Source organism: Gobius niger, assembly GCF_951799975.1.
Source record: "Gobius niger genome assembly, chromosome: 12".
Lineage (NCBI taxonomy): Eukaryota > Metazoa > Chordata > Actinopteri > Gobiiformes > Gobiidae > Gobius > Gobius niger.
In genome coordinates, this window is record NC_136863.1 from 22,362,018 (window position 1) to 22,379,853 (window position 17,836).

Sequence of the window (17,836 nt, forward strand, 5' to 3'; positions counted from 1 at the left end):
GGTGATTGAACTGATGTCACTAATCACCAACACAAGCCCACAGATCAAAGGACAGAGAGGACAGCGTACCCGACGAGGAGTCGGAGGATTTTAGAGCAAAAGACCAACCATCAGGGGTCATAGACGCACAGTGAGGTAAGCGCAGCTCCACCGGCTTCAAGAACTTCAGTCCGTGAGGGCCGCACATCACCAGCGGACTTAGCAGCGTTTCTCCTGCAGGGACACACCAGGGTTTTATTCTACACATAAACCAGAGGTCAAGGTTATTTTAAAACAATGGATTTGAACAGTCACATTCCTCATCTTTTTTACAACTTGAGACCTTATTGTTGCATCAAGATGGTCCAATATGCCCACATCGATAGAGTGGTTTTCAAAGGTGATTAAAATTACCCATTATTTGTCGTTTGCATAACTACATGCTCCTGCAGCCACTGTATTCTTGAGTGAGGGACTGACCTTTCTCCTTGTCGAGGGGGGGCAGGATGCTGTTGTCACGGCACACTTTGAAGTAGATCTCCTGCTCCACACTCTCAGGGATGGCGCCTTGTGGGATGATGATGCTGACTCCTGTCTCGATGGAGCTCAGGACGCCGCCGTTACAGTTGAAAATGCCCCGCGCAGTCGCCACCACAGTGTGGCCCTCGTCCTCATCGTCGTCGTCCAGAGCGTTCGGGCTGTGGGACAGAACACAGAGGTTACGGCAGGATATTATAACAGACCTTTACAAAACTCTTTGTGGTGTGGCTCCCTCACCTCACAGGGATGGCCTTGGGGATGGCGTTGATGTTATTGTGCTGGTACTTTGGCCTGTTATCCATGGTGCGAGTGAACGTGTCCAGGCCGCTGTCGTGATCCAGAGGCTGAGGAGAGAGTTGAGGTTTCGATATAGTGTTCCCAATCACCCCTGGTATACTCAGGATGTCCGACTTCACTGCCGTGTCATTGGGCAAGAGGTTGTGGTTGAATTTGGGGCTCTCGAATTTCCTCTCGAAGGGCCGCGCAGCGCTGGTGTAAGACTTCGGGACGTAGCGGTTGTAGCCGGCTGGGGCAGGGGCGCCCGCTGTCTTTGGGGGGGCTGGATCTGTGCCATTGACCGGGGATTTATTATCCGTGATGCCCCTCGAGGGTAAATATGCCGCAGCCGTGGACTCATCCCGACTTGGCGGCCTCAGAGCGGTCAGATCAGGCTTGGGGGTCGGCGAAGTCAAAGGTTCAGGTATCGAGTTCACTGTAAAAAAAACAATAAGGTCAGTGCTTCTCAGACATTTTAGGTGGTACTTTCTCCCTTCTGGGGCCACCATTTTGGCATGGTTACCTTCATTTGGGCTGAGTTTGGGTAATGTATTTGTGGGGATGATTGGTACCGATGGCCCGTATTGTGAAGACGGGCTTATTTGAGGCATAGGGTCATATCTCTTCTCCACTGGATTGATCTTTTCTACAGACTCCACTCTGAAATGAAGCAAAATGTGGCATTATCATAAAAATGCTCTTCAATGGCGAGGCTGTCTTGGCACAGTGAGAATTACCTGTTGTACGAGTAGGAGAGGTGAGCTGGTTTGGGCAGTTCATGGAAGCGGTTGACGCCGGGAGGCGGCTGTCCCATGGCCTTACTATCAAAGCTTCTTCGATCAAAATAAGACAGTTGTCTTCTGTAATACTCCTCATCCTCGTCAGCGTCGTAGTGATTAGTGCGTGCTACATCGTCTAAAGGTTTGTGAGGCTTCTGAGGCTCAGGAACTCTGGGAAAAAAATACTTTGTTTTAATGAAAGTGACAGTTTCAACAGTCCTATGTGTTGTCCACAGTGTGAATATTTCAAATGAACGAATACAAAATACCAACATAATTACCAATCTATGTTCTTTTTAGTTAAAATGTACAAACAACTAAAACAGGCTCTTAAATCCTTAAAATAGTGGCCTGATGTGAAGTTGAAAGTCGCTGTGTTTTATGTTCGTGCCACTAGAGGGCGCCCAAACAGTAGTATCTTTTGCCTCTTCATCCTGCACAAAGCTCAAAGCTGGAGTGCTTTAGTGACTTCCCTGCACTGTTTACCTATAGGTGGACTTTTCCTGCTCCAGGTTGCTCAGGGAGTTGGCTTTGAGGACTGGGCCTGGTGCGCTCACAGGTATAGGAACATCTGTAGGCTGAAAGACAGAGGGGCCAGATTCAGAGCTTCTGTGATAACATTTACACTTTAGATTACACTTTGTCCCTTAGCCCTGATTAAACACACTTTTATCAGCGTCTTGCTGCAGTCTGTCCATATCTATATTAGGCAGAGGTGACTTTGGAGTTTCCATTGGGTTTGTACACTCACTCATGTTACTGTTATAAACAATATTTCCAATGCAAATCATATACACACATACACAATACATTGCTATTTTGCATGAATGAAGAGCTTTCATCCCTCTTGTATAATTAAATAACATCAGATAAAACCATCCGACTCACCCTGAGAGCTGAAGACTCGATGCCGTCTTTTGCCCTGTCCATAGAAACGGAGCGTTTGTTCTCGAACATCTTGACTCTGTTGAGTACGGACTGCGGCTTCATGGCGGGGTCCTCCTCGTCGTCTCTGGGCGGAGGGGGCAGAGGTTTGGAGCCTGGCGTTAAGGCGGGCTCACTGGGAGAGGGTAAAGACTCGGGTTTGGGAGGAGGGGGCAATGGGGGCTCTGAGTTCATCATTGCTTCGTGCATTCCTGCTTTGTACGGTCGGTTTGCAGTGCCGGGCATATAGGCGGACCGCAGCCCGGCGTCACCATAATACTGTTTGGGCGGTTCAGGGGAGCGAGGGGAGTTGATGGGGAAGCCATGAGGTTCGGCTTCATACGGTGAGCGTGCGTCGTAGGTGGGCGGGGGAGGGGGTGGCGGCTCGTCGTAGCGGATTGGCCCAGATTTACTGAGACGCCGACGGCCGTCGTAGCCCATGGGAGAGGTGTCCTCGTACCGCGGCTGAGTGGGGCTGTAGTCGCGGCCCGGGCCGTCCTCATAGGGGGAGCGGGGGCTGTAGCCCATGGGTTGCTGGTGGCCTGGAGGCTGGTACCCCGCGGGCTGAGAGGTCTGCTGGTCGTATGGGGGCCACTGCTCGTTGAAATGAGGCACTCTGTTGTCGTAGTGCAGGTGAGAGTCCGAGTTGTGAGGCTTTGGTTCAGTGTAGCCGCCCCCGTCGTATCCATAAGGCGGGTGGTCGTACTCGCGGTATGGCTGTTTGTCCTGATACGACGACGGCTGGTGACTGTAGCTCAGGGACTGCTTCATGCCATGGTTGATTCGAACAGGGTCCTCCATGTTGTACAGGTCTTTCTTGTACATCTGGAAAGAGGCAACGGTTTTAAATAAATATATTGTGACATATAAAATAAAACGTAACTTAATGGTCTTGGAATTAAGAGAAAAACCTAATTAGTAAGAATAACTACTTACTGAGAACAATTCTTAACAAGAAAGTCAAACCCTTATCAAATCATGTACTTATTAATACCAAGTGCAGTTTACACAAGCAAAGGTCGCTTCAAAAGAGTTCTGAATGCCTGTTTGACAAGACGCCTTTCAGCAAGGAAAATAGTTGTTAATTTGTTAAGGTTTGTGTTTCTATCGTAAAGAATTGAATAATTAGTATTTTTCTGAAAGGCTTCATATCAAACTTATGATGTGTAGCCTGTAGACAGCAGGGTCAAAGTACTTCCTATGGAGAAAGTTGGGTTTATTGCTGTACATTCAGAAAACAAACCAAAACCAAACCTAATGCAGTGTACAAATAAAAACATGTTTGTTTTTTCCATAGGGAGGTTTGCTTGATAAAGTCTTTACCAATGGCACTGTCTGCAGGTTATCTTTCATCATGCAACCAACATTCAGTTTGCATCTAATGCAAAGTCAAACTACTGCCACTACAACAACCACATCTACAGCTACGATGCCACCGTGAGAGCTACGGTTTTCATCTACGGAAGAGTTAAAGCTGAAAGGAACCCGAAACATTAGGAGCCATGCAGAGGAAGTAGAGCAGTAGTTAGGGCTGGTGGATGTCTTCATCCCCGTCATAGAATCCGATGCACCAGTCCTTCTGGACTCCCAGCCTACTGCAGTGATGTGGGAGTCAGAGGCACACAGTGGGCTCAGTGGGCACACGGTGTGGGCGAGTCATGCAGAGAGCGAGTGGAAAGCATGTGCGATAGACAGGCAGGTAAAGGCAGGCTGGGGCCAGGCCCGGTCCAAATGCTGAGGCAGCGGGTACCTTTGGTTCTGGACCGGGCAGTCCAGACGGGTGGGGCTCGTGTGGAGGTGGAGGAAGGGGCTGAATGAGCTCAGGGGCAGGGCTGGGGCTGCTAAGAGAGTCAGCCTGAGGAGCCGCAGCAGTGAACTCCTCTGGCTGTACAGGCTGCTCAACAGCAGGGGGCGCTGCCATCGGAGAAGGCAGCGCAGGCAAAGGCAGAGCAGCCTCATCTTGCTGTGAAGTATTGTTAAGAGACATTTATCATACAGCCAGCCAAAGGCACATGAACAGCTCACCCCAACACTCTCGTCCTCACTTTTAGCAACAAATACGGCATGTAACAAGTGTAAAGAACATTGCAGTGGTTTTACTCAAATGCATCCTTTCTCTGGTTTAATGTAGCAAAAGCTAGACTTGAACTATACCTGCTGTGGAACTGCCATCTTAAACCCTGCTGGGTCGATGCGACTGACGGGGTCAGGGGTCACCGGGTGCTGGTATCCAGGGTAACCAGGTGTGTCCTGGATGACAGGGGGGTCTTCTCTGACCGGCTCAGAGGAGCGAGTGATGGCGGGTTCTGTGGGCAGGCCCACCTCGTCATTCAAAGTCTCATCCAGCTCCTGGTCAGTGTAAGCCCCGCCCTCTGTGTCCGTGTCCTCATAGTCCGACGTGTGGCGGCTGTCTGTGCTGTACATGGAGTACTCGCTGCCTGGCGCCGACAGGTACGACAACCTGTCATCATGAATGTCCAAGTCATCTTCTGTGGTTCCATCCGCCTGAGGAAAGCCGACCAAAAGGAATTAGACCATTTCTTAGAGAGATCTATGCGACTTTGAAGCTCAAATATATTTTGAAGGATCTGATAATATTACCTTGCCTTCAGAAACCCACACCAGCTGGTTCTGCTGCTGTTGAATTGTCTCTTTTAGCGCGCCGTACCAGCCGTCATTCATATTATTCAAGTTGATTGTAGCTGTAGAGAAAAGGGGTTTTAGGCACAAATAAATTAACCATGTATGGCTCCTTTAAAAACTACTCACTGGTGAACAGATGATGATTGTTTTTCCTCAGTTTGATGGCTCGCTCATACAACTTTCTGGCGCTTTTCCTGGACTCGGGGCATAGCCTCGTCCTCATGGTCTTCACGCCTTGCTTATTGTCTGGATTTAGGAAGACTACAATAGGGTACCACTGAGCATAGTTCAGTCTGTCCACAGCGTTTGGCGTGATGTCGAGGACTGCGTGTTTGTCCTACAAGACAGGACACGTCACATTCAAATATTTTACATATAAGATGATCATTGGGCTTCATGAATATTTGTTATTACTTACTTTGTCAATGATCTGTTTGATGGTGTGAAGTCGAATGATGCCAGAACTTCGTTGGTCTGTTCCTGCATCTCTTGGTTCACTTTCTGGATATAGAGAACAAAACCACCTTTGAGTGCTGTGCTACATAATACATAACTAATACAACTGTGTTCAAACGTACTCGCAAGTTCAAAAAGATCCGGCTCTTCTCTTGCAAGTTTTTCTCTCGCAACATCAGCAATAGGCCCAAATATCACAACAGGCCTAAGAAACCCAGCTACCAAAGAAATATTAAAATGTTAATCTATAATGTAAACACTGTCAGAAGTGAATGCAGTTACTGGACAAAACAAAATCTCACCTTCTCTCAGCACGACTCGCTCATATGCTGGGAACTTTGTTTGTACTGGCTGCGATGATAAGTCCTCTCTACTTTTCCTCAAGTTTCTCTTTGAGCTGCGAAGGCCACGGAACCTCCAAAAGTCTGCCCTGTCACCGCCGGCTGTTTTAGGAAGAGTGTATTGCACGCTGGACAGCTGCTCGGCTCTGGAAGACAAAGGATGAGTTGTTTAACTGTGACCAATTCGCTTTTAAATCATATCTGTATCAAAAGACTTTTTTTTTAATGGCGACATTGTCTGCCATAGACCGTTACAAATTGTGTCTGATTACTATTGCTATGAGCTCTAAAAGGCATGACATATTTAAAACAAGTCGATGAGGGCAGTACCTGTTTTTGTTGGGAATGATCCCCCTTTCCACCTCCTGATGGTTCTTCCCGATACGAATAGCCAGCCACGAGCCAAGCTTTCCGTTGTAAAGGGTGTCCACCACGCGGAACACCTCGCCCTTGTTAAAGCTTAACCCGTACGGCGACTCTTTCTCATATTCGAAATGCGTACGGATGTAAAAGGAGTCCCCAACATCCGACTCCACGATCCGACGGTACACTGAAAAACAACAGAAATACAAATGAATAAACAGCAAAACAAGAAATGATTTCAACGCCTAAATATTTCACTTACCATCTTTCTTCTTCTGGGCCAAAATGGTGACCTCTTCCCCCTTGGGAAGGTCGAGCAGGAACAGCACAGCCTCCTCTCGGATTATGTTTGCAAAATCAACATTGTTTACCTGTATATTGCGATATAAAAACAAATGCAGTTTAAGAACATTGTATTCTGGTCTGACTGTCCAACCTGTATTCACCCTTTCAACTTAAATTCAAGCCACTGTCTGATATTACTGAATGTGTCTGCTTTGTTCACAGTATTTTATCCTGAGCATAATTTTTTAGAAAAGAATCATTGACAGCCACCACTTCTTGACTTCAGTTTACATAGCAGTGCCTTCTGTGCCTGCCTTGGTAACTACAGGTTTTATGGCTCTGCAACAACTCAAGCTATTATACCTTAAGAAAGGAAGAAAGGGAGGTACAAACAGCTAGATATATGGCAGTGCGAGAAAAAACAGTAGAGAGTTGTCAGCGTTTGCTGGGTCATTGCTTAGAGACCCAGGGAGGGATGGAGGAATTTGGGAGCTGCTATCTTGTAAATCCATTGAAAACACACAGACTGTAAAATCGAGCTTCAAAACACCATCAGGCCTCTTGGTGAAAAGGAGAAGGAAATTAACTGCCGTCTTCCTAACAAAACATATGAGAAATTGTACCGCTCTAAGTAATCTTGTGTATTTTACAACTAAACCATCAATCACAAGTTGATTTGTTTATCCCAAAGTGTGAATGAAGCAAAAGCGGTTCACCCTGAGAATTTGGTCACCCTCCTCCAGCCCCTCTTTAGCTGCGGGGCTCTCTTCCAAGACTCCAGCTACAAAGATGCCAACGTCATTGCCTCCAGCCAGCCGCAGCCCCACGCTCTCTCCTTTCTTAAACTTCACCAGCTTCATGCTCGGCCTGACCACAGGACGCAACAGTTAGACATAACATTTTCTTTTCCAATGCATATGCTGTGTCAATGTGTCAATACTCAAAAGAAAAACATCTACCGTAGGATGCTATCATCGTGGGCAGCACTTGGCACAGGTGCGTCAGAGGGACTGACTGGCAGATCGACATCAGGCTGTCCCGGCTGAGCATACACAGGCTTAGGTTCTGTGGGGGAAATAAAGCATGGTTCAGAATTTGTATCACGTGTGTAAAAATAAATGTGTGGAGAATTACAATGGATGAAGAACAAAACGTGAGCCAAGCTTAACTGCTGAGCTGAAATTGAGGGCTAAATGGTAATTAGCAACAATAAAAGACCTCAAATAGGTCCTTCAAGTGAGTCTTAGTCACGAATCTTAAGCGTTAGCTCGCACACACACACAGTATCCTGAGCAGCGAGGTCACACAGAAGCAGCAGAAAGCCCCAGGCAGCACAGGGACGTCAGACTCGATCAACTCATGGTTTATTTTCACTTGGCTCGAGGCGAACAGAGCCAGGCTCAGCAGGCGTCTGGAGTCAACTTTTTTGTACTTGTGCCTTTTAAAAAGGGCAAAAATGACTAGATGAAGCAGGATTTCTTTTGTGTAACGGGTGGATCTGTGGTGAAACATAGTGTAATATTTGTTTTCTCATGCTGAGTGCCACAGTAAGATTAAGCTTAGCGACTGTTGCTACCTGGGAGAGGTGGGAGCTGCTTGTCCTCTCTGGCCAGAGCAGAGTCCTTGGGTTTGGGCAGGGGAAGCTCCTCTGAAAGCTTGGCTGGTGTAGAGGAGGGCTTGGAGATGCGTTCATCGTCACGACTTCTGTGACTAGAAAAAATAAAATATGAAAGACAATATGTTGGTTATAAATAGTGCATTGTGGAGATGTAGAGCTTGGGGGCAAGGAGAGGCAAGAGCATCTTGACAACACGCGACAAGGCCATATTCCACTCGGTATAAAAACAGACTGACATGATACATTTCCTTCATAGTCTGAATCTTGAAGGTCATGACTTTGCCTCCCCAATGGTCAGGCTGTATTATTAAAGCGGCTTATCTAAGGTGTCAAAATCAATCCTTCAGGTGAGTCTTGGGTCTCTGGAGAAAGCACTTTGAAAACTTTAAGGTCCTAATATTGTTTTTGTCACTTCAACAGTACCATAATAATACAAAACGTGTGAACAATGGCCATTTGTAACTTTGTGTGAATAGATTAGTTCTGCGCTTGAGCACATGGCTAATTCTGGCAAACCATGAAACAACAGTGAAAGTCCCTTTTAAGCCGATGGGTAGGAAAAACAACTTCTAATGCGTCCTGGAGACGGCCCTGCTTTTGATGCCAACTTCCTGCAAACTGAAGCAAAATCTAAAGACCTATCAGAATGACTCAACAAGTAAGAAGAACAGTACATGAAACAGTTTCAAAATGCACAGGATTTTAATTTTGTGCTTTTGGTATCTAGATCTCTGACTATGCTGGTTGGCTAAAGAAAACTGTATTTTTTCTTGTTGTTTCTATACTTTTGAGATTTGTAAAAGAAAAAGAAAAATAATTTCATAACCAGGCACACTGTGGATGTCATTTTTACCTGCCGTTGCTGATTTGTGGAGGTGAGTGTCTGGAGTGGTCGGAGGGTTCGGAGCGTCGGTCTGGGGAGCGGGAGCGGCTGCTTCGATGCCGCTCATGCGATCGATTGGAATGGTCCGAGGCGAGTGAATGGATATCTGAGATGTCTGAAATGAAGTTATTGTTAGAGAATGGAGTAAACATAGTGTGCGCTGAACTTCTGTGTTGTTTTCGTTTGTTTTTTTCGGTGTGTTTTTTAGCTTCTTTCCCAACAACATAGGCTACTTTAACCCAACACCGCTCTCACCGTCTCTGTCAGAGGCGTTGGCTGAAGGAATGCTGTCGTCGAGGTCAGGGATGTTGAGCAAGGTCGCCCTGTCGTCCCTCTGAACCACCATTTTTAGCTTGCCCTTTGACCTTTCTATCAGCTTCTTGGCGTCTATCAAGGAGAGGTTTTCTGTCACTGTGCCGTTTATCTGGAATGATCAGAAGGGACATCGTCACTTAGGAGCTGCAGAAAAACTATAATAGCAAGTATATATAGCAAGATGAATAAAATGTCAGCGTATGTACATTTAAACTGATTACACGACATCTTACACAAAATTCTAGAGTCTCGATTTCAATCAGTTATAATATCCCACGTTTTGTTGCTGATGGGTTGCTTTGTGAAACCTCACCTTCAGAACAACGTCTCCTTCCTGGATGTTGCCATCCCGGGCAGCGAGGCTCTCAGGGGAAATGTCCTTGACAAAGATGTGGCTGGCGAGGCGCAGGCCATATTCTGCTTACAGAGTGAACGACAGCAACAAAGAGCATGTTAGCACGTTAGCGTAGAGCTCATGTGACCTCCTCTGACACTGCCTCTGCAGGGATTAACACTACAGATTTAAGAAGATTAATTCCTTTTTTACTTAGATTTCCCCAAGTTCTTTGAAGATTTTGCCCGGGCTGGCTATTTTTGATTATTTTGGCAGTTTGGCAGAACTGTCTGGGATCTTAAAGAAGCACAACGTAACCCTGCTCTCCCTCAGACACTCATTTTGATAAGAAAAACGCCATACCCAAGTAAAGTATGTGACAGGTCGATGAAAGTTTCATAGTTGCAATCTTCAGACACCTATATCAGACCCTTGCTGTATTCCCCGACATTACGAGCCTCACCTTCATTTTTGCGAGACTTGACGAGGGTGACCTTGGAGGGGCGTGGGGGCAGATTGTGCGAGCGGTGTTCTGTGCGTGGTGACAGACTCCTTTCCCGTGAAGCGCTTCGTTCCCGTTCCCTATCTCGTCGCCCGCTGCTCCGCCCGCTACGGCGGCCCATAGCCCCCATACTGTATGCCCCACTGCGGCCACTTCTCGTCTCGTATATCTCTTCGTCGTAACTGTCCTCCTCTTCGTCGTGCTCTGACATGGTTTCCCTCTCCCCGAGCCGACCCATTGGGACGTGCACCTTCCTTTTCCGTCTGATTGTCTAATGGAAGACAAAGAGATGAGATCAGTCATTCATACGGATTCAACGGATAAACCTTAACAAATAAAGGACATTTGACCAAAACAAAGCTCACAAAAGCTACAGTGCAGCACAAATTTAAGTGATTATTGATTGACACAAGCTCTAGCTTCATTTCCTCACAAGATTGAGACAGATGTGAGCAAGAAATGACACTCACAATTTTGGCAATTTTCCCACTCTTGCGAAGCTGCTGGACTGCGTACGCATGCTCCACATTGTCCATGGACACAGCATTGACCATAACCACTCTGTCATTTTCCCTGAGACACAGATAACAGACATAACAATGTGAATGAGGTCATTTAATACTTAAAATGACCAGACGTGATGCTGATGCTTACTGCAGCAGTCCCTCTGCTGGGCCCCCCTTCAGCACGTCGGAGATGACGATGGAGGTCTCACCGCTCTGAAAATGAGGGTTGTCCCGACCTCCTGATATGGCAATCCCAAAGCCGAACCCTGGTGCCTACAAATAAAACATGTGCTATTAGACATTTGTAATAACAAGGATTTCTGGTAAAGGACAATTGGTATCAGAGTTACAATCTTCAGAGACAGGAACAAACAGGAATTTTAGTACAAAATTGATGTTGGTAATCTGTGTGGTCTGCTGGGTATGTAGGAGGGCAGCTTGATTATAAGAACAGAAATCATAATTATAATCAAAAGTGATAGTCTGTGTATATTACTAAAAACTATACAAGACTCTCCCTTTGCTGATCTCAGCAACAAATCAGAGCCTTGCAGGATGAGCTCTTGTGCACAGGGGACGAGGAGGGGCTTTTAGGGGCAATCTGGAGGGGAGGGGGAGGGAGTTAGAATTTTAAAAGTAAACAAAACTCTCTCCATGTTTTGTAATGGTGTGGGACTTATCCATGTTTACAAAGCAAACGAATATGCTATGGATTTACCTAAGAAAATTGGACCTAACGCAGAAAAAGTAAAATAAGTAACATTATTAATTTGTGCATTTGTTAGGCGCATACAACGCAATTCAAAGTTAGCATACATTTTATTAATTTTTATTTTTTTCCTGAAATTGATTTTTTGTAATTGTTGAAAATAATAATTGTAACTGAATTCACAGTTGATTAATTGCCCATCCCAAAGTGATGATTTTGTAGATTACTGACCCTGTGCAGTGTCACTGTGTGCTGTTCCCAAATGACAGTCTCCTCCATCGCTGCACTCTGTAAGAAAACACAAACAGGATAAAGGTTAGAGCTCTGCCTGACACATCAGGGCACTCCAAAGCCTTACTGAGCATCAATCTCCTCGCACCAACTCTCTCAATATACACGTGACTTTCACTACGAGTCATATAGGATTTCTTTAATATGATCAAGCAATTATCAACTCTTCTTTAAGTCAGTTAGACTGGTTCAAGGATCAACCTTTATTCCACTCCTCAATGACAGTAAGCTAACACTCCTCACCAGACCAAACACATTGTTAGCATGCAGGAGCCAGACTCTGCTCTTTTACCCTGTGTCCAGTCAGTTACGGCACCTGAATACAATGAGCACCGTGATAAAAACACTGTCCGATACATTGAGGTCACGCTGTCACTAAGTCTCCAAATTAAAACACAGCTTGCGTCGCGCTGAAGACCACAGAGGATAAGATGAAGGTCAGCTTCTTCAACCGTTGGGTCAGCAGCACTGTCCTCCCTCTCTTTCTCTATAGCCCACGCCCTTTCTTCAACGTTTCACCTCGCGACGCATTCAATGACACGCTCATTCCTTTGGGTGAGATCACATCCAATCGTGCAATTAGAAGCAATAACCTCACTCTCTTATGTAAATGGTGTGTGCCCTTTACAGAACTATTTTATGCCATTTGTGGGCTATTCCGCAGACACTTACAACCACTGAAGACAGGAAGCCCATCCACTACGAGCGGCTCTCATGTAGCTCCATATTAAAGCGTAATAAAGATTGAGTGAAGGGAGATTGTTATTAAATGGGACTACGGTGATGGGACGTTCAGACGACATTGCTGCGAGTCTACGAAAAGTAGCGCGTTGGTTCTGGTTATTAGCAACTCATTTGCAACTTTATTAAAATGACAAGGTGCAAATGAGGTGTTCAGTTAGCAGCCCCCAATGTGATAACGATGCTAAAACACTGGACACACGCGAAAGGCCGATCTCAGAAGTCAAGGGTTCATTGCGCACGATTGTTAAAGCATTGCAACACGATGACGAAATATGCACGATGCACAGCACAAATCAAGGCTATATTACAACTAGATTTCAACTACTTCCTCTATTTATAGCACTGATTCATGGGAAGTTTTTGCCAAAAAAAAAAGTAACACTGTATGGCCTTTGTTAATAGAAACCATCTTGTTCTTTGTTTGTACCACCTAATCCTCCGCTCATAACACATCGCCCGTGCGTGTTTTGTGAAGTGAAAACAGTACGGGAATGTGGGCAGCTGAATGAATCACCAAAAGTGGCCCCAGACGGTCCCAGGCTTGGCAGCAACAGTCGCAATCTCCTAAAGCGGCTTATGCTGGAGACGAGGAGGGTGAACCAAAGTTTGAACAAGGGAAGTCCCTGCGGCCAGGGAAAAAGACATCGGAATATTAATAGGCTTTTGGAAACTCAAGCACAAACTCTGGGCTACGGAGTTTACACTGCGCGAGGAATTATTGGTGAAGAGAAAGTGCTGATGGAAAAACTCCACATTAGGTGCAAATTGAGACAAGGCTCAGTTTCCTGTGTTTTCGGATTTTATTGGCTTTTAGGCTGCAAACATAAAAATGCTCTGTGAGGCAAACGCTGCAGTGGAGCTGTGAGGAAAAGGCTGATTTAGTTTATAGAAAATGCCTTTGTAGGGGTGTTTACAAGGCTTGATTCAAAACAACAGTGTAAAATCCAAAACATCTGACCTTTGACATTACCTCCAACTAAACCAACTTGCATAACTGCTAACTATTCATCAATCCAGTAACAAGGGAAAGGTGAGAAATCATCAGGGAGAGCAACTGGTAGAAAAGAACATACTGCACCAGATGAATCATAGTAAGGCAAAATCGAAAGTGAAAATTAACATTTAGGAACCAGCCTGTGCTGCGTTTATGTGCCCATGCCCTGCCTTTCACTTGGAGAGGATGTAATTCTGCTTCCTCCTCCTGCCGAGTGTTGCTCGGGTAACAGAGGGGGAACAGCGTGGTTTGTTCAATAGGCCTGACATTTTCAGGCCAAGTCTAGGTTCAACTCTTAACTGTGTGGACGCTTTGAAACAAAGACAAATTAACAACTAAGTGGCTTTTCACGTCTCCTGTGCCATCAGTGCCATATCTCTGCTCTTATTGCACTTAATGCCTGAGCAGCAATTTCTCTAAAAGCAAATCTGTGTTGGAAGAACAGAAATACTAAATAAAGTTGCCAGAGTGACACTGAAATAGACAAAGAAAAAAGGAACAGAAGCTACAGTTATTGTTTCTGTACAGTACACGCTTTGAACTAAACTGCCACATCATCATCATCATCATCAACACAAAAGGAACAATGCAATAACCAGAATGAGCAGTTTACTCTTCCATAGAAAACAGCACCGACTATTAGACATGCTGAGGGCACCCTCTGATGATAGCTGATGATAAACACTCTTCACAAATGGGTCACTTGTTATAAAACAGACAATTATCAAAGATGAACGCACCCCAAACTTTCCCATAACAGGAAAAGAGTAAAAAGGCTTAGTGGCTCAACTGACCGACTGAATGTGACTGGTTTGTGTGGCTCCTTTATGGAGGCACAAACGAGTGGTGCCAACAGAAGCTCCATGCCACAGGCCAGAGCCAGGCCTGGCAGCCGCTGCTCTGCCCAGACACACAGCACACCGCCTGGGTCAGGCTCCAGGGATTACACCCAGCACTGGAGCCAGTGCGGGACACAGACGGACCAAAACGCAGATGGACCACCCAGCTGAGAGCACGGGACAGGAACACTGTGGGCAAAATGGACATGAGCGATGTAGGACAAATACCAGTGTCCACAGGGACGCAAGGAGTTTGTTCTAATTGGCAGCGATAAGATAGAGATTTGCAGTGTGTGTTGAACTGGAAACCAAGCTGAAGGAAACTTTGAATAAGCAGTTTTAGACCCATATCACATTTAATAACCAACAAAATCAGGCAATGATCAAGAAATGTTTAACCATGATGAACAGAGGGAAAAAAAGGATCTGAGGCACTCTGACTTAGTTAAAAGTCCTTTTTATTTTAACTAAGTCCATTCCTTCCTTTATTGAATGCATGTCCATTCAATAAAGGACTTTTAAATAAGTCAGAGTGCCTCAGATCCGTTTTTCCCTCTGTTGATCAAGTTTTATACCTGATCTCTGAAGAGCACCTGCGCTTACTTTTTTGGACCTACTGATGCACTTTCTTCTGTTTTTCAAATGTTTAACCATATTCCCAATACTTGACCTGACAATGCTATTCTTTTTCACCCAATCAAACCTTTTAGCAAACTATCCAATCTCCTTTATGTTTGATCGTTTACATCACTCTGTCCACCCAAAAAGAATGAGCCTGCACAAGCAAGTTTACCATGAGGCTGAAGTTTTGGGTCTTTAAAAAAATCACTGCATGTATTGTATTCTGAAAAGAAATGACAGTACAGAGGCAAAGACAACAATGCAAGCAACTCATTATCACTGCTTTCAACCAACATTGTAATTATAATGCGATTGGGTTTAGTCATCATTATGCAGTTGTTGCTCACCGTGTTTTTCCTTATCCTATTCAAAAACCCCGACACAAGGACTCTTTTAATGAGTTTAAAGCTGGTTCTGAAAAGAGTGAAGTGTCTCTTGTCCATTGAAGAAACCCCTACTGGCTGAATGAGTCATCACAAGCGCAGCCTAAAACAAACCAGGCAAAGGCAACTTTAAAATATTCTTTGATTTTGAATAAACTTTGGAGCGTTATTAAAATTGAAGACCACAGACCAGACTTTTAGCTCATTAAAAAGAACAACACAACTGCTCCTTGGAGGCGTTCGAGGCAATATTAGTAAAGTGTCCAATCCACAAAGTAAAAGTAAGGATTTTCTGCTGAAGTGTGGCTTAGGGGCGAGGCAGAACCTTATTCAATTTTGACCGCTCTGGGACCAACGGGATAAAAATAGCTCTCATTAATTCTGCCGTTGTGATGCTGCAACAGTGTGATTTGAGGGAAAGTTGCAGCACTTGAGTCCATTTTAATGCTATTGAGACCGGATCGGCACAAAGTTATCAAGATGTCCATTGTCTCTTGGCTTTTTTATAGTGAGCATAGTGCGCAAAATAAACCTTTTTCTTTTTTAAATGAACAGGCCACCATATTTCCATACTGAGATATGTTCTTACCTGAGCTTAGACGAGTTGATGCGCAACTGTGTCTACTGTCTACTTTACGTGTAGTCACGCAAAAACACAGAACATATTGTTTGCATTTAGCCTCTCCTCTTCTCTTCATGGACCCAAACATGGGTGAAGTTAGAAGCGACCAAGCTCTTCCACGGTTTCCCTATTTAAATACGGTTACGTGAGCATTTCCACGATCCAAGTATAGTCACACAAAATTAAACATGTCGATACGTCCACGTATGCATACCAGATATAGGTATGCATCAACTCGTCTAAGCTAAGGTAAGAACATATCTCAGTATGCAAAAACGGTGGCCTATTCCTATAAAGCAAATCCATAAAAGCCACACTGCGGAATATTCAACATTGAATATTATTAGGTCATAAGAGCAACTCAACTGTCACAAAACATTGACAAACACGGCAGTGATAGCAAACATGATCAGGTGGACGCTAACATTTGATTTACTATTTTTGCACTAGGTCATCAAAAAATAAAACAGGACCCAATGTAGTCAAAGCAAAGTAGGAACATTACCATGGAAACGAGCATGTGATGTCCCACTCCCAGCAAAGTTATGAGTCAGGTGTGAGGCGAACCCCCTCAAGAATCACGAAAGACACTAGTTTCCTCCAACCAAACTACCCGAAATCAAAGATTGGACTTTGTTCTATAAAGTGGCTGAATATTTACGCTGCATGGCTTTAACAGAATTTTGGTGCTACAGGCGAGGGTGGACAGCAATGGTTTGTTCCGATATGAGACTAAATGGTCACATGTGGCAGAAAGCTGATGTACAGTGGGGGGCATTTCCTGCCACCACAAAACAGATAAGACTTTTCTGACCGTATAAGGAACTGTTTATCTGTCCGAGTCCAGATAAGATTTAAGCAGTCACAAGGAGTATGTTTTTTTGTGTCGGGTTAGCATCATCACATTTTGAGTTGGTTCCAATGGTCAAACTGGGGCAAGATCATACACGCTAAATCTGTGAACTGAATTTGTGACTAAACCACTATTCTTCCAGTTTTGAATTTCAAGATAGTACTGCATGGGAAGACTATCAATGCCATTCCTGTAGTAATCCCCTACATTGCAGTTACAACAGAAGTGAGACCAAGTTTTATACCTGATCTCTGAAGAGCACCTGCGCCTACTTTTTTGGACCTACTGATGCACTCACTTTCTTCTGTTTTTCAAATGTTTAACCATATTCCCAATACTTGACCTGACGAACAAAGCCGAGCAATGCCACACGATACAATTTCCTCAATCAATCGCGAACACTTCAGCAGCAAGTTACAAGTGTCACTGCAGCCAGAGACAGAATATGAGAAGATTGGGAAGACTTTTGGGGGGCTGCTGGCGGTGGAGCGGCAAACAAGTGAAATAAAATGATTGATCACTGCAAAGATTGAAACTGATGTGCTGGAGAGTGCTGACAAGTGCTAAAACTAGCCTGCCTCGGAAAACATATTCAAATGGTAATGAGGGCCCGAGCCTTAGCAGCAGTCAAGAGGTCCTTGGGGACACAGCAGTGACACAGAGCACATACTACGACATGGGGAAGACAGTGCAGTGCAGAACAGATGCTGTGAAGAGAGTGGTAAAGTAAGGAGAGGGAGCTTATTAGCCTGGTATAAAAGTCGATGGTTAATGACAGCAAGTAGGTCTTGCTAAAAAGCCATATAGGCAAATGTATCTTTCAAAACAATCCAGGATTTGGAATCGAAAGGTACTTACATTATTTCATCTTGCGACTGCAGATTGCAAAAGCGTCTCCGACGTGCGTGAGTAGGAGATTCCTCTAGACGTACATCAACAACTCAAAAGCATGACCAACCGCAGCCCCCACCTCAAGGCTCTATTCTTAGCTCTGGTGAAATTACGACCACAGGTGAGGGGTTAGCAAACTGCAGCT

General features: G+C 45.0%; 1 protein-coding gene across 8 annotated transcripts in view; it reads right to left on the reverse strand.

The window, feature by feature from the left end:
- The window catches only part of tjp1b (tight junction protein 1b), a 52,908-nt gene that overhangs the window by 2,773 nt on the left and 32,299 nt on the right, over positions 1–17,836 (reverse strand). For 2 of the 8 annotated variants that reach the window (XM_079567300.1, XM_079567305.1), the window contains 26 exons: positions 11,685–11,741; positions 10,893–11,017; positions 10,709–10,811; positions 10,200–10,509; positions 9,716–9,822; positions 9,343–9,511; positions 9,058–9,202; positions 8,163–8,296; positions 7,546–7,651; positions 7,303–7,453; positions 6,564–6,672; positions 6,269–6,488; positions 5,900–6,084; positions 5,720–5,815; positions 5,560–5,642; positions 5,268–5,478; positions 5,100–5,200; positions 4,653–5,003; positions 4,249–4,461; positions 2,463–3,323; positions 2,061–2,152; positions 1,533–1,745; positions 1,319–1,455; positions 757–1,231; positions 460–677; positions 70–213 (listed from right to left, as the gene is read on the reverse strand). In XM_079567300.1, coding sequence (XP_079423426.1) covers positions 70–213; positions 460–677; positions 757–1,231; positions 1,319–1,455; positions 1,533–1,745; positions 2,061–2,152; positions 2,463–3,323; positions 4,249–4,461; positions 4,653–5,003; positions 5,100–5,200; positions 5,268–5,478; positions 5,560–5,642; positions 5,720–5,815; positions 5,900–6,084; positions 6,269–6,488; positions 6,564–6,672; positions 7,303–7,453; positions 7,546–7,651; positions 8,163–8,296; positions 9,058–9,202; positions 9,343–9,511; positions 9,716–9,822; positions 10,200–10,509; positions 10,709–10,811; positions 10,893–11,017; positions 11,685–11,741 — 5,116 coding nt within the window. The remainder of the gene's footprint in view (positions 1–69; positions 214–459; positions 678–756; positions 1,232–1,318; positions 1,456–1,532; positions 1,746–2,060; positions 2,153–2,462; positions 3,324–4,248; positions 4,462–4,652; positions 5,004–5,099; positions 5,201–5,267; positions 5,479–5,559; positions 5,643–5,719; positions 5,816–5,899; positions 6,085–6,268; positions 6,489–6,563; positions 6,673–7,302; positions 7,454–7,545; positions 7,652–8,162; positions 8,297–9,057; positions 9,203–9,342; positions 9,512–9,715; positions 9,823–10,199; positions 10,510–10,708; positions 10,812–10,892; positions 11,018–11,684; positions 11,742–17,836) is intronic. The other 6 variants (XM_079567306.1, XM_079567307.1, XM_079567303.1 and 3 more) reach the window with 6 other exon arrangements.